The following is a 16,303-nucleotide window of genomic DNA, read 5'->3' as shown; positions in this document are numbered from 1 at the left end:
GACCGCTCAGGAGGTAAGATACATAATATACCCCCCTCTGACACCCTTTTTTTAACCATACCACCCCTGAGAGACATTTTAAATTAGTAGTACCATCCAGAGGCAGGTATTTTTAATCCACCTAAGACCCCACCAATCCTATCCCCCTTAGTATTCACATTGATGAAACTATAACAGTGCTCCCACATATTCCGTCATTCACAGCACGCCTCGTTTTCCAGCAGAACGAGAGGAAACCCAATGATGAAGCATGTCACCAAGGGGTAACCCTGGTGGGTGAGGGGTTTTCACACAAAAAAACATTTGTTCCACCCCATCGAAGTTACTTTGAGCTGGGCCTTTTTGTAAAATTGTATAGACTCTAAGGAGGACAGACCCAGCCATGTAAAAACCTCCTTCTCCCTCTTAGTCAGTATACTCTGGTCTGTGGAGTCTGCAAAATATTGTGAGGGCATTACCAGGCGTGTTTCACCAACTGCCTTGGATGCCCTCAGGAAATGTATCCCTAATTAAATTGTTTCTCTGGTAGCAAATTCCTAGAAATTGACTATAAGGGAGTGAATCCCATAATGATCATGGGTGGAAACTAAAGTATTTAACAGAGTGTGTTGTTCAGTGGGTTTGTGGTATAAAGTGGAATGTAGTCTGCTGTTGTCCACTACTCCCATAACATCTAAGAAATTTATTTCCTTTCTGCGACGGGTCATCGTGAAGGTCAAGCCTTTACAGTTTTGAATGAGCCAATGTCAGAACAAGGTGATTGTATCTTGAGACCATTGGTAAATCAAATAGATATCATCTATTTATCTCTTTTTATATTAAAATGTGTTGCCTGAATGGGTTATATGGTGCCAAAACAGACATTGCCTGCTAGAGAGAAAGGCACCTCATCTATACAAGGCCATGACTAGGGGCGAACATGCGAATCTTAAGGTGGAGGGAGGTGTTAGCTACCTTGCTCTTGTGGCTTCTGGGATTGATTGCAGTACATTACATAAGGAAGTGCTAAAAATGATCTGGGGCTAATGCAGGTAGTCAGAAAAAGGTGTCAAATGCTCTCCAATCACATACCTTGTGTGCAGAATAACACTAGCACCTTACTACTACTTAGAACAATCATAGACCTAGGAAGACAAAATCTGAAGAAAGAGGATCCTGGTAGAAGAACGTTATCCAAGGACTTCTGACTCCAGCTGGCTGCCAAAGACAGAAATTGCTCCCGAAGGTTCAGTTGGATGACTTCGTTTATGCTTGCTCCATATACATAAAAGCAGAAAAATGTCTGCTCCAAGAGAGCTCGGTTGACCACAAATGGAACCCTGGCTGGAGATAGACCTGCCACTTAGAATTCTTCCTAGCTTGGCAGCTATAGAGTGACTACAAAAGAGTTACCCAGCAGGTGAAATAAACTGGGACTCAACCATTTTGCCACTTCTAGAGGCCTGGAACAGTGTGCAGAGGTTAACCTTTGAGGGACACTCCATTGGTGGCCAAGAATACCAGGTTTGCCCCTTCTAAACCTTTTTGCCATGCCGAAAACTAGTCTAACTGCATCTCGCAGTATAGGTATCTGGCCTTATGGAGTGTAGCTGACTCCAGCATCCCATCTCACACTATGTGGAGAACTAGAAAAATGACTAAGGGTCTGAGTTAGACATTGGTTGACGAGTTGCTCCATCACAACGGTGACGGATCATCCATCCATAGGATATAATGGGATTTAAGTATCAGTGGATGGAATATCCATCACCATTGTGACGGAGTAACTCGTCCACCAATATCTAAATCAGTATCCAGCTCTGAATGGAAAGCCATAAGGCAGCAAATGTATTCCAATAGTGGATCTTCCTCAGTGACAATGAAATCCAGCTTCATCCTACTTAGAACGTGTAGTGTTAACATTACTAGCATTACGAGCTCAACAGTGAATTATCTTACTTCAAGAGATCCTCTAGGACTTCAACCGTTTATCTTATTCTAGTGGAAGGCCTTCACTTCAAAAAATTCCTAAAATAAAAACTTACTTGGCAACCCACTTAATGTATTCAGCCTCCACTTCATTGTGGTATGCTGGAAATGAAGTTGAGGTCTCCATCAACCCTAAGCTATGACTTCACAAAGTGGTTTAATTTTTCTAGGCTCATTTTGACATGTTGTTAAAAAAAAATCATGTAATCAGTTGCCCTCAACTGAGTTTAATTGTTTTGGTTTGTTTTCGCGAATTCAATTAGTGTCTATTTTTTTTAATTGGTTTGGGAATTCTTGTGTGTGTTTCTTGACTTTAAAGTTGTTAGTAGTAGGTCAACCAAACATGCATTTCTGTGGAGATTTGCCTGCTGCTTGTGCCATAGCTTCCAGGGGTTGAGAAGGCTGTCTCTTTTAACTGTGTTTCAGCTTAACGAGGGTTCATGCATCATTTGCTTCCAACAAAACCCCAAACCCAGAATCAGGGAATCACAACTTAAGTGAAGTGACATATCATTGTTTTCTTTCCAAGAATTAGAGAAAATGTTGCTGTTAGGGGGTCTGGCTGATGCCTTATCTTGTAGAACAATCCAGCTATCAGACTAAAATTTAAATAACTATTTGAAAAGTGTTAGTGGATAGTGAAAAACAATGAGAAGGAACATAGGCCTGATTTAAATCTTGGCGGACAGCCCTTGGGTTTGCCTGGGCAGCGGACTAAATTACTCAATTGCCCTGGTGGAAAGACCATCACCAGATTTTTAAATGACTGCCAGGCAGGTGGTCATTTAAAAAGGCATTACCATGAACCACTGTGATGGTGATTCCAGTCAATGCAGTTTATTTTCTGCTATGGGATTTCATCAGCAGTAGGCAGTCCTATAGCACAGAGTATGTCATTTTTCTTTTCAAAAAGATAATCTTGAAACAGAATTTTATTTTTGAAAAGAAAAAAATATTGTATTCACAATGCCACGGGAGTTCTCTCCCAAGGCAAAGGAAGCATTATAATGATTTTACTCTTCCTACCCTTAGTGGTATGTACACTCTGTCGCTGTTGCAATGAAGTATACATACCACCAATATATAAATCAGGCACATAGAGTTTTGGAGTGAAAAGCAGTGCACCTATAGACAATGATAGTTGTTTCTGCCAGTGCCAAGTGTTAGATGAATGTGCAGACTTTTTAAGTCCTTGTTATTTGGCAAATCAATTTGACAAAAATAATACATTCTCACATCATTCCTGACAAACACTATTGAATGCCAGCTTATGTGAAACTCATCAGGTAATAGTGTTTTAGATGTATAGTTTTTAGTTTGCTTTGTCAGTTCTTTCATAAAAAACTTAAAACCTTAACACCAGACTTCATAGGAAAAAGAATAGTCTATCATTTAAATGGTGTGAAGTTGGTCATTTTTTTAAAGTGGTTTTATGAGCCATGTGTACTTGCTTGCTGAGTGCTTTACGAAAGGCACCCCTCAAACCATGTACTCAAATTGCAGTAATACTGATTTAAAAATGGCTTCATATGCATTCACCCTATTGTTTCACATAATTAAGAGGTTCTGATTCTTTGATGAAAGTTGTTACATACTGATTAGGCTTTCTCTTCCGCTTTTGTTCATACTATGTCACCTATGAACCATGATACCATAGCAGTAAGGAAACCTCCAGTGGTACTGTTTGCATAGCGATGCCCTCTCCATGGTATAACTGTTTCTACACCTGTCCTGAGTGAACCTAATACTTGTGAATGTGTCATCCTGATTTTAATTAGCCAGGTGTCATGCTAACCTAGCATGAGTCTCAAGGCTTAACCCTGTCCCTGGTAAGGCCAAGATGCAGAAATGGTTCTCTGACCTGGAGGGACACATGGAACGTGCCCTCCTTTACAGCCATGTGACTGCGCTACATGTACTAGATTATAGATATGAGGCAGTGGTGTCAGTGTACTAATTTGTGTGAATTCATTGTCCTGGCCAAACCACATTTTATGCATTGGAAAGGAGGGGGCTTACTGGCTCCACTAGTTTAAAGGAACCAGTTTGGTGTAGCACCTACACCCTTGTGCTGACATTCTGCATACGTGTTGAATGTGTGTTAACAGTGTGTTTATGTAACACCTACATTTCAGGGAAACTATGTCCAAAGTGCATATGGTTGCTGGGACTAGTGGGATTCATATATGGCCATTGGTTTAGCATGGCACATCTTTTTCTAGCCAATGAAAGTGTATTGCCTGAATCCCTAAAGCCAGAGAAGATAGTCAGACATTGAAGTGAAGAGGATAGAGACACATATACCCACAGACGTTCTATGAGACTCATTCAGAAAGGGATTGCTGATTAGATATTGCTGAGCACTGCAATATAAAAGATGCTGTAAGAAATGGGGTGAGTCAGGAAATGCTGTTTTTAAAGTTGGGAGAGTTCTTAGAGAGGGCCTGTCTCCTTGTCTGTCCCTGAATGCAACTTCTGGAAGGCTGATGAAAGCCAGGTGGACAGGCTTCACACTTCATTGGGTCTATGTTTTGAATATTTCTTCTTAGATCCCTTATCATCATGCCATTGTGTGAGAGCCATCGCCATAACAAAGTGTGCGTACACACTACACTCAGAAAATGATATTTGAAAGGGACCAACCTAAAAGCTCTTCCAAGGACTTTAGACATTAGATCCACATCCCCTGGCTGCCAAATGAGTATAAAAGCAGCACCCATATCACCACCACTGTGTTCCAGCTCCAAGATCTTCTTGACCAAGGAAGGCAGTGCCCGCGAAAGTTCTCAAATAACTGTTGGAGTGGTGTCTGATGGTCAGTTTCTCTGAGGTGAGGGGACATCAGTTAAAGTCTGCAAATTGCTTGAGGTGCTCTTGGTTTCCATAATGTCTAGAAGCCTGCCTTCTGCTCAGAAATTAAACACAGCACCCGGAAAGACATTATTACATACAATTTGTATTATTTTTCAAAATTGTATGTTTACATATTAATAAGTGACTGCTCCAAAGTGTGTGACAAATGTGCAAAAAGTGCTTGTGCAAAGTGACCCATGAAATAAGGAAGGTGACTGAGGGCAAAATACACAGAGAAAAAATTAAGTACAGTGCATAAATTACCTGTTAGCTGTCTGACAACACAAATGAGACCCAATTTGACCAGGGAAACTTGGAGAAATCCTTAGAAGTCCAAGGTGGGGGGGAGGAAGTAGTATAACCAGACCATTCTGAGAGTGTTGACATTTCGACCCTAAGAATTGCTTGGTTACTCAAAACCATCAAAGAGGGCCATCAGGACATGGGGAGGTCAGGGAGAGCAACCAAAATAATTAAACAAACACAATTTAAGAAAAGAAAGTATGATCAGGTAGTGAAAAAGACTAGAAAAAAAGGTCATGATGAAAAGCATGCAGAAGCTCACCAATAACATTAGGCAAGTGGACCGTCCATACGGGAAACCTGGGGAGTGGGTGGCAAGATAGCTCATCTAATCAATGCCTAATTGCACAAATTAATAATGCATAAGGTCTGGAAAGCCCTTCAAATTATGAGACTAATAAGTGTCACTCAAAGCAAGTAATAATACTAATTAGTAATGCTCTGGGTCTAAGGGTCAAAAATGTGAAACAGTACCTCTGAAAATGAAAACCTACCCACTGAATAATACAAATGACCATTCCGCAAACTTCTGTAAGGAATGGACTCTATGAGATAAAAAAAAGGGGCAGGGCAGAGAGGAGGAAAAGGTTTGGGAAAGGAAAGCAAAAGGGGTGGAGAGAGGAAAATGAGTATATGCGTGGGGCATAACATGAATGACCCCCAAGATATTTACAGGGGAGGACAAAAAAATCACTCACCCAAAGTAGCTGCAGTCCACAATTTTCAAAAGACAACTGATGCAATCTCCAGTTGTCTCAATCAATGAGAGTGACAATGGAGTGCAAAACAACCCTGGCATTAAAGGAAAGTCACTCATGTGCATCCCCTGTGTGAAGACCAATCCTGGTGTCGGAGCCCTGTTCAAAACTGGCCAGTGCAGGTGCTCCAAACCATGTGGCCCACACTAAAAAATATAAAAAACTCATTACAAGCAGATCATGAAATAACACTGATCCTTACCTGACATATTCTTGCTCATATCTTGTCAAAATACAATACTCCTGAAAAATAAATCATAGTTAAGTGATTGAAACAAATAACTATGATTCAGGTAACAGCACATGGTACAGTGTGGAGCCCCACTGAAACACAACAGTTAAGGAGGCTGGTCATGTGTTCACTTTATTTACATAATTGAATATAGTAATGGCATATATGAAAACAGTTCTCCCCTTTTATGTTAAAACCTAGTAATGTAAAATCAATCAACAGTACTAGGTAGTACAAATACATTTGGCACAAGCCACAATACCACAGAATACCTAATTTGGTTTCACAAACTGCCAAGCCTATGTCTTAATGAAACATATGGGTGGTGGTTATATGGATAACAACCAAAAGTTAATTCACATAACACAGCATCCCAGACTATGACAAGATAAGAGGAGCCAGATAAAGAGGGACACAATTAAGTGTGTTCACATTGTACAGTAAAAAGAGATGCATACAAAGGGGCACTTCATAAATGGAGTAACAGCAAAAATGAGCCCAGCCCAATAGTCATAGGTCACCCATTATTCAGCATCACAGCTTGCCTGGCACTTTCCCCAAACTAATATAGCCCTCTAGAGATTGTGTCCAAAAGATGTTTCAGCTTACATTCACACATGCTGAAAATGTTCAAAATGTTACCACCCTTGGGACTGATGGTCTACTTTTCTACCAAAAACCACTTAAGACTCTCTGTGGGGTGGTTTGCTGAGTGAAGTATTCCACTAGTGGGGAACCCTATACTTTGCATAATTTCTGACTGCAATGTTGCAGTATTCTTGCTCTCTCTTTTTGGCATGTTTGTCCCACATACTATGGGTTGCATGGACATTTTTTGATTTCAATAACATCCATACCTTTCCAATTAGTGTGACTATTCAAAGTGTATCTGTGATCATTGTGTGTGAAGTCCTTCAGTGCAAGGGTGAGGGCACATGCTTTACATCTCCCCTAGCTGAGGTGTCCAGCAATGGGACTAAGGTTCAGTTATTCCGGCAAATCAATGTTTGTCTGTAATTTTCGCAAAGCACTCCCACCATGATCCCTAATGCTTTTGCCTCTTTTAAAAGCATACATGGGTTTGCCCTGTAACTTTAACTAATTTGATACAAGTCCCCAATGTCTACTGACGATCTTTTTATATAATTGCTCTTGGTACAGAATGAAGTCACACAGATCATTCTTTGCCGTGAATGCTCAGTTCTTTCTCTTGGTTCAAGTAGTGCCTCTCAGGGACGATGCCATGCCTGCTTTCTTGAGTTTTTAAGGAGAGACCCGGGATACCCTCGTTCTTGTAAGTTGATCAAACGAATGTTAATATCCTTAAATCAAATCAAATCAAATCAAATCATTAACATTTATAAAGCGCGCTACTCATCCGTGCGGGTCTCAAGGCGCTAGGGGAAGGGGTTACTGCTGCTCGAAGAGCCAGGTCTTGAGGAGTCTCCGGAATACGGAGTGGTCCTGAGGCTGGTGGGGAGGGTGTTCCAAGTCTTTGCCGCCAGGTAGGAGAAGGACATCCCACCCGCTGTGGAGCGGCGGATGTGAGGGACGGCGGCGAGAGCGAGGCTGGTGGAGCGGAGAAGACAGGTGGGGGCGTAGAAGCTGAGGCGTCGGTTGAGGTATTCTGGTTCCTTGTTGTGGAGGGCTTTGTGTGCGTGGGTGAAAAGTCGGAAGGTGATGCTTTTGCTGACGGGGAGCCAATGCAGGTGTCTCAGGTGGGCGGAGATGTGGCTGTTGCGGGGTATGTCGAGGATGAGGCGGGCGGAGGCGTTTTGAATACGTTGCAGACGTTTCTGGAGTTTTGCGGTGGTCCCAGCATAAAGGGTGTTGCCGTAGTCCAGGCGGCTAGTGACGAGGGCGTGGGTCACGGTCTTTCTGGTGTCAGTGGGGATCCAGCGGAAGATCTTACGGAGCAGGTGGAGGGTGAGGAAGCAGGAGGAGGACACGGCGTTGACTTGTTTGGTCATGGTGAGAAGAGGGTCCAAGATGAAGCCGTGGTTGCGAGCGTGGTCTGAGGGGGTCAGTGCGGTGCCAAGGGCCGTGGGCCACCAGGAGTCATCCCATGCGGTCGGGGTGTTGCCGAGGATGAGGACTTCCGTTTTGTCTGAGTTCAGTTTCAGACCATCTTGCAGGTTGGTCTTTGCGCTGGCGGGGTCCTTGGTGAGGGAGAGTATAAGTTGAGTGTCGTCGGCGTAGGAGGTGATGATGATGCTGTGCTTGCGTACGATGTCGGCGAGGGGGCTCATGTAGACATTGAAGAGTGTTGGGCTGAGCGAGGAGCCTTGAGGGACGCCGCAGATGATCTCGGTGGGGTCTGAGCGAAAAGGTGGGAGGTAGACTCTTTGAGAGCGGTTGGAGAGGAAGGAGGTGATCCAGTCCAGGGCCTGGCCTTGGATCCCGCTGGAGCAGAGGCGGGTTATTAGGGTGCGGTGACAGACGGTGTCGAAGGCAGCCGAGAGGTCGAGGAGGATGAGGGCGACTGTTTCACCGTTGTCCATCAGGGTTCTGATGTCGTCTGTGACTGAGATGAGGGCGGTTTCAATGCTGTGGTTGGCTCGGAATCCGGATTGTGAGGGGTCGAGAAGGTTGCTGTCTTCAAGGAAGTTGGTAAGCTGCTTGTTGACGGTCTTCTCTATGACTTTGGCAGGGAAGGGGAGGAGCGAGATGGGGCGGAAGTTCTTCAGGTCGCTTGGGTCAGCCGTAGGTTTCTAGGGCGTTGACTTCGGCGTGTTTCCAGCTTTCGGGGAAGGTAGCAGACGAAAAAGAGGAGTTGATGATGGTCTGGAGGTGCGGTGCGATGATGTCGTCGGCTTTCTTGAAGATGAAGTGTGGGCAGGGGTCCGAGGGGGCGCCGGAGTGGATTGAGTTCATGGTGGTTTTGGTTTCTTCTGTGTTGATGTGGGTCCAGGTGTTGAGGGTGATGGCTGGGGGTGTGGGTTCAGTGTTGGTCGGCTGGGTCTGGTGTCCGAAGCTGTCGTGAAGGTCGGTAAACTTACGATGGAAGAAGGTGGCGAGGGAGTTGCACAGGTCTTGTGAGGGCTTGATGGCATTGCCGTTGGCGTTGGGGTTGGAGAACTCTTTTACGATGCTGAAGAGTTCTCTGCTGTTGTGGCTGTTTTTGTCCAGTCTATCAGTGAAGAAATTCCTCTTGGCTGTGCGGATCAGGTGGCGGTGTTCGTGGGTAGCGTTCTTGAGGGCGGTCATGTTGTCAGCGGTGTGGTCCTTACGCCAGGCTTTCTCGAGGGCGCGACAGGTTTTCTTTGATTCCTTAAGGGTGTCAGAGAACCAGAGAGGTTTTTTGGTGTTGGCCTGTCTTGGAATGCGTATGAGGGAAGCAAGGTTGTCTGAGCAGTTGGTGATCCAGTTCGTGAGGCTGAGGGCTGCAACGTTAGGGTCAGCGGTGAAGGTAGGTTGGTTGTCGATGAGCGTGGAGAAAAGCTGTTCTTCGGGGATTTTGTTCCACTGTCGACGAGGGATGGGTTGAGTGCGGAGGTGGCGGGTCTCGCGTCGGAAGGTGTAGTGAACACATCTGTGGTCGGTCCAGTGTAGAGCGGAGGCGTGGCTGAAGGAAACGTGTTTGCTGGCGGAGAAGATGGGGTCAAGCGTGTGTCCGGCGATGTGGGTGGGGGTGTTCACCAGTTGCTTGAGGCCGAGGTTGGCGAGGTTGTCGAGCAGGGTGGTGGTGTTTGGGTCGTTGTTCTGTTCTAGATGGAAGTTGAGGTCGTCGAGGAGGATGTAGTCTGGCGAGGCGAGGGCGTGCGGGGAGATGAAGTCGGTGATGGAGCCGCTGAAGAGGGCGCGCGGTCCGGGGGGGCGGTAGATGAGAGATCCTCTGAGGGTGGTCCTGGGGTCAGTGCGGATCTGGAAGTGCAGGTGCTCGGCGGCGAGGGGGGTGTCTTCGGTGGAGGTGGTGACGCTGATGGAGTCTTTGAAGACGATGGCGATTCCTCCTCCTACTTGGTTGGTGTGGTCTTTCCTGGAAATCTTGTAGCCTTCGGGGATGGCTATGGCGATGTTGGGGGCCGAAGAGGCGTTCATCCAGGTCTCCGTGATGAAGGCGACGTCTGGTGCTGTGGAGTCCAGGAGGTCCCAGAGTTCAACGGCGTGCTTGTGGATGGATCGAGCGTTGACCAGGATGCATTTGAGGTGGTTGATGGCGCGTGGGCTGGTGGTCGTGGTAGTTTTGTGGTGGAAGATACGTTTGCAGGTGTGACATGCGAAAGGTCCATGGGTACGTTTCGGGTTAGCCTGGAAGCAGGTGCTGGAGCGCCCTGGGTTGAGGGCGTGGAGGGTGGTGGGGTCGTAGCGGTGCAGCGGGGTTTGGGAGTGCTGAGGACCAGGGGTCGTGGCGCTGGGCGCGGGCCAGGCGCGGACAGGCGCAGACGGGCTTGCCAGCGGCGCGCCTGCGCAGCAGCCGCCATAAGAGGGAGGAGGGGGGGAGCGGTCAGCTGGGGACGGGGGGGAGTGGGGCGACGAATGGGAGCTGGGGGGGCGGGGGCGTGCAGGAGGTGGCGGCGGGAAAGCGGAGGGAGGGGGGACAGGTAAAGGGGAGAAGAGATGGGGGAGGGGGGTTTAAGGGTGGTGGGGGGTGAGTTTAGGAAGAGTTTAGGGAGAGAGTTAGGAGGAAGGTTGGGAAGATAGGGGAGGGGGGTTGTAGAGGTGGAGGTGGGTGAGGGTGAGAGGTAGAGTGAAAGGATAGGAAGATAGGGGTGGTTACAGAGGAGGTGGCGAGTGAGGGGAAAGATAGAGAGATAGGTAGATAGGTAGATAGGAGGAGGTGGCGAGTGAGGGGGACAGATAGAGAGATAGGTAGATAGGGGTTATATAGAGGGGAAGGCGAGTGAGGGAGAGAGACGAGACAGGAGCAGGAGGACGGGCGCGGGAAGAACCAAGAAGCAGGTAAAAGAAGAAGAGGAGCAGAAGAGGAGCCGAAGATCAGAAGACAGAAGAACAGAGAAGAAGGTAAAGAAGAAGAGCGCAGAAGACAAGAACATAGAAGAAGGTAAAGAAGAAGAGAAGCTGAAGAACAGAAGAGAGAAGACCACAGAAGAAGGTAAAGAAGAAGGGGAGCGCAGAAGACAGAAAAATACAGAAGAAGGTGAAGAAGAGGAGCGCAGAAGACAGAAGAATACAGAAGAAGGTGAAGAAGAAGAGCGATGAGCAGCAGAGGGAAGAGCCAAGAAGAGGGACATAGAAGAAGAGGCACACGCAGGTCGCGGTGCAAAGGAGAGAGAGAGAAGCACACAGATGAAGACAGAAGACGGGGAGCAGGAGGGAAAGAAGAGTACAGAAGAAGACTACAGAAGAAGAGCGCAGAGGAAGAACAGAGAAGAAGAAAAGAAGCAGGAGAGGAGGTGAGTAGCGCGGGGCAGGGCGAGGGGCTGGGCGGTGGTGGGGGTACTTACTGCGAGGTAGCTGGGCTTGCTAGGAGGTCTCAGGAACCTGGGCTTGAGGAGCTGGAGGAGCTGCAGCGCCAGGGGGAGCGACCTACCCTTGGGTCAAGGGTCGCTACCACTGTCGCGCAGCGGGTGCCATAAGAGGAAGGAGGGGGGGAGGGGTCAGCTGGGGGCGGGGGACGGGAGTGGGGCGACAAATGGGAGCTGGGGGGGTGGGGGCGTGCAGGAGGTGGCGGCGGGAAAGCGGAGGGAGGGGGGACAGGTAGAGGGGAGAAGAGATGGGGGAGGGGGGGTTAAGGGTTGTGGGGGTGAGTTTAGGGAGAGAGTTAGGAGGAAGGTTGGGAAGATAGGGGAGGGGGGGTTGTAGAGGTGGAGGTGGGTGAGTGTGAGAGGTAGAGTGAAAGGATAGGAAGATAGGGGTGGTTACAGAGGAGGTGGCGAGTGAGGGGGAAAGATAGAGAGATAGGTAGATAGGTAGATAGGAGGAGGTGGCGAGTGAGGGGGACAGATAGAGAGATAGGTATATAGGGGTGATACAGAGGGGAAGGCGAGTGAGGGAGAGAGACGAGACAGGAGCAGGAGGACGGGCGTGGGAAGAACCAAGAAGCAGGTAAAAGAAGAAGAGGAGCAGAAGAGGAGCCGAAGATCAGAAGACAGAAGAACACAGAAGAAGGTAAAAAAGAAGAGCGCAGAAGACAAGAACACAGAAGAAGGTAAAGAAGAAGAGGAGCCGAAGAACAGAAGACAGAAGACCACAGAAGAAGGTAAAGAAGAAGGGGAGCACAGAAGACAGAAAAATACAGAAGAAGGTGAAGAAGAGGAGCGCAGAAGACAGAAGAATACAGAAGAAGGTGAAGAAGGAGAGGAGCGACGAGCAGCAGAGGGAAGAGCCAAGAAGAAGGACAGAGAAGAAGAGGCACACGCAGGTCGCGGTGCAAAGGAGAGAGAGAGAAGCACACATATGAAGACAGAAGACGGGGAGCAGGAGGGAAAGAAGAATACAGAAGAAGACTACAGAAGAAGAGCGCAGAGGAAGAACAGAGAAGAAGAAAAGAAGCAGGAGAGGAGGTGAGTAGCGCGGGGCAGGGCGAGGGGCTGGGCGGTGGGGGGGTACTTACTGCGAGGTAGGTGGGCTTGCTAGGAGGTCTCAGGAACCTGGGCTGGAGGAGCTGGAGGAGCTGCAGCGGCAGGGGGAGCGACCTACCCTTGGGTCAAGGGTCGCTACCACTGTCGCACAGCGGCCGCCATAAGAGGGAGGAGGGGGGAGGGGTCAGCTGGGGGCAGGGGATGGGAGTGGGGCGACGAATGGGAGCTGGGGGGGCGTGCAGGAGGTGGCGGCGGGAAAGCAGAGGGAGGGGGGACCGGTAGAGGGGAGAAGAGATGGGGGAGGGGGGGTTAAGGGTGGTGGGGGATGAGTTTAGGAAGAGTTTAGGAAGAGAGTTAGGAGGAAGGTTGGGAAGATAGGGGAGGGGGGGGTTGTAAATCTGCCCTACTGATATTGCTGACCTTCTGCATGTTTTTCAGCATGGGTTTATTCTACAGTCTTTTTCACTATCAATCAGGCCCATTTTCTTTAAATCTGTATATTTAATTATTTAGGTTGCTCCCTTTGCCCACTCCATGTCCTGATGAAGGCCGTTCTTGAAGGTTTTGAGTAACCACGCAGTTCTTAGGGTCAAATCATCGACGCTCTCTGAATGTTCGGGACATACTACTTCCTCCCCCTGGGACTTCTAAGGTTTTTTTTCCTAGTTGCCCTGGTCAAACTGGGTATTGTTTTCGTTGTCAGACAGCTCATGCAATATACATACATTTTTCTCTGTGTATTTTACCCTCAGTTACTTTCCTTATTTCACGAGTCACTTTGCCTGAGCACATTTGTCACACACATTGGAGCAATAAAATATTGATATGTAAATAAATGATCTTGAAAATGAATACATATTACATGTAATAATGTCTTTCTGGGTACTGTGTTTAATTTTTTTACGTGAATTGTTTTTTTGGGTTCCTTAAAGCAATATAGGTTCCTGACGTTTTAGTTGTAGGCAACAATAGGGCTCTATTATTTTTGTACCATCAATCAGCGTGTGGCAGAATTTTTTCCCGCAAGGTACAAGTAGGTTTTCTTCTGCTGGAGTAGATTTTCTACTCTGTCGGCAGCAAAATCAACATGAATGTCTGCACGCTCTTGCACTATTAACTATAACTGGAGAATTTTGATGGTTTTTAGATTTCAAACATTCCACCTAACTATAACTTAATTTTAACCTTTCTTTTCAGTCAATTCCTTATATTTATAAATGTAATATATATATTGTTTGCACATGCGCAGAATGTAACATGATATCATAATATTTATTACCATTGAGTGTAACTCACTGTGGCATGATGCTCCTCTCATTTGTCATCTATGGAAATAAATGTCATATGATATTCTACGCATCTGCGTATATGGTGTTTGCCTTGACAATTTCCCATGTGCACATGACTGTATGTTTAATTTTCTTTCATGATCATTGCAAGGGATAGATTGCAAAGTAGGTCCCAAGGGTGTGTGATGTGGTAATAGCTGGCTGGGTGAGAATAATGTTGATTGTGAGATGGTTAAGACGTGGGCAAATCAAGTAATTATGGTGATGATCAATTTATAACCTATAACTATCCAAAACCTATACATCAGTCGAAGGGTAGTGCATTAGTCCTGGGCTTTTGTTTAACAGAATAATGCATTCTGAGGTTTGTAGTCCTGCATCACTTTCAATGCACTGAAGTAGGTCAATTGTACATTAGAGGTGCTCATGTATATGAAGGCTTAAGTCACGCAATTCCACATAACACAGCTAAGCAAAGTGCAGACTATCTGTCCATGAGGGGCTGCTAAAGGCAATAGGGATGTGTTACACACCTTAGTAGCCTATGACCCTGTAAATATACATATTTATCTACCACTCAACATAGAGACCTTAATTTGGTGCAGGAATGCAGCAGAGCATTGGCAGAGAGTTGCTGCCTCTTCAGGCGATAGAGCAGTGTTGCTTAGGGAAATCTGGTGCAGTCTGTCCCCTGCTTGCATTGAATGTTCATTGAATAAGCAGTTAAGGTATTAAACACAATGGGGACTGCTGTGCTGCTTTGCCTTCGTGAAAGTTCATCTTGACATGAATTAGATGTCAAAACTGTTTACCTTTAGTAGTTCAATTCAAACATTTTGTATTTTTCTCATTACAGGAAGATCTTCCTGAGGTGCCTCTTACTAAAGTTCTTGGATGGAACAAACCAGAATGGCTTTACCTTATCATGTGTTTGATTGCTTCTGTCATCGCTGGGGGTGTTTGGCCTACGTTTTCACTATTGTATGGAAAGATAGTTGGGGTGCGTGCAAAACATTGTGTCAGCTTTCTAGCAAATCATACTAAGGCCACTTGTTTATCATGTGATTCTTTTATGATAAGCTTGGGCCTCTCGTGCTTTATGGAACAGCAACAATGCTTTCTGGTATGCTCAATCACCAAACTGCAAAACTGTGACTGGAAAGAATTGCAGTCTGGGTTTGCCAATCAGTATTTGGAAAGTGTGTGTTAGGGCTTCCCTTCTAAATACTGATTCATGGTAGTATGTATTAATGTTTTACTATTGAAGTATGGTCTTAAACCAGTAATCTTTTTACTGACTTCAGAAAGGTAGTGGTATTCCTTCAACAATGGAAAGGGGTCCCCTTGAGAACAAGACCACTTCCTACTCTTAAAATGTTTCTTTATTTTCTTTTGACACACATCTGCATTTCAATGAAAAAAAAGATTGCTTCATTTAAAAACAATCATGGGGGTGTGCTGACCCCTGCAGACCACCATCCCTGTGATGGTGATCATTCCTAGTGGGTCGCAAACTGCAACCTAGTTGATTAATATTCATGAGATAGACCAATTTGTGAACCACTAGGAATCGTTAATTTTAAATTAATAATTTCATAATATTGGAAATAGCAATTTCTTAATTTGATTCACAGAAAATCTCAATTAGGAAATTGCTGTTCCTAATTTTAATATGTATGGCACCAAATGGAGATGCTTTTAGAACATCTGGGTATATCTAACGGGCACATTTAAAGAATAATTTGTTGAAGAACATGTTCTCTTTCGCTGTTTGCAATTTATAATTACAAATTTAATATATACACAGGTAGAATGGAAACTATTTTAGTACAATGTGCAACCGTAATGCGGGGGGATGCAAATATCATCTAGATTATATTGCAATGATCACTGTTAATTATGATTATGTGTTTGAAATCACAGAATATTGGTCAGGAAGGTTTCCCCAAAGGGCATTATATAAGTCGATATTATCTTCTAGTGTACAAGACAATTTTGTCTTGAAAACTAAACCGAACATAATCTAGTACCTAGACTATCAGGTTCAGATGAATTTCGATATAGAAATACACCTCTATTACTTTACAAATATAAAAAAACCTCTCTTCTCATGGTGTTGTAACATATATATGTCTGTTGCTGCACCATCACCAGGGTTTATATATTTGTGTGGAAACGAATTACCAAACCTTTATGCTAATAATTATATTTTGTGTTTTAATGAATAGGCTTTTCGTGAAACAGATGGTGGAAAACGGAGCACTGTGACAAGCATAATTTCTCTAATGTTCTTTGTCATGGGGATAATTAGTCTATTTGTCTACGTCATTATCGTAAGTAAATCGGTTTGACTGTTACACAATTCTTGTTGTCTAATTAAGTCTGGAAACAGTTTGTCCAATTTGAACGAAATTG

General features: G+C 45.6%; 1 protein-coding gene across 3 annotated transcripts in view; it reads left to right on the top strand.

Moving 5' to 3' along the window:
* Window positions 1-16,303, top strand: part of LOC138262023 (ATP-dependent translocase ABCB1-like) — a 935,493-nt gene that overhangs the window by 513,051 nt on the left and 406,139 nt on the right. For all 3 annotated transcript variants that reach the window (XM_069211682.1, XM_069211683.1, XM_069211684.1), the window contains 2 exons: window positions 14,745-14,888; window positions 16,117-16,221. In XM_069211682.1, coding sequence (XP_069067783.1) covers window positions 14,745-14,888; window positions 16,117-16,221 — 249 coding nt within the window. The remainder of the gene's footprint in view (window positions 1-14,744; window positions 14,889-16,116; window positions 16,222-16,303) is intronic.

The sequence above is a fragment of the Pleurodeles waltl genome, chromosome 10, assembly GCF_031143425.1.
Source record: "Pleurodeles waltl isolate 20211129_DDA chromosome 10, aPleWal1.hap1.20221129, whole genome shotgun sequence".
NCBI lineage: Eukaryota > Metazoa > Chordata > Amphibia > Caudata > Salamandridae > Pleurodeles > Pleurodeles waltl.
This window is presented reverse-complemented; position numbering and strand designations above follow the sequence as displayed.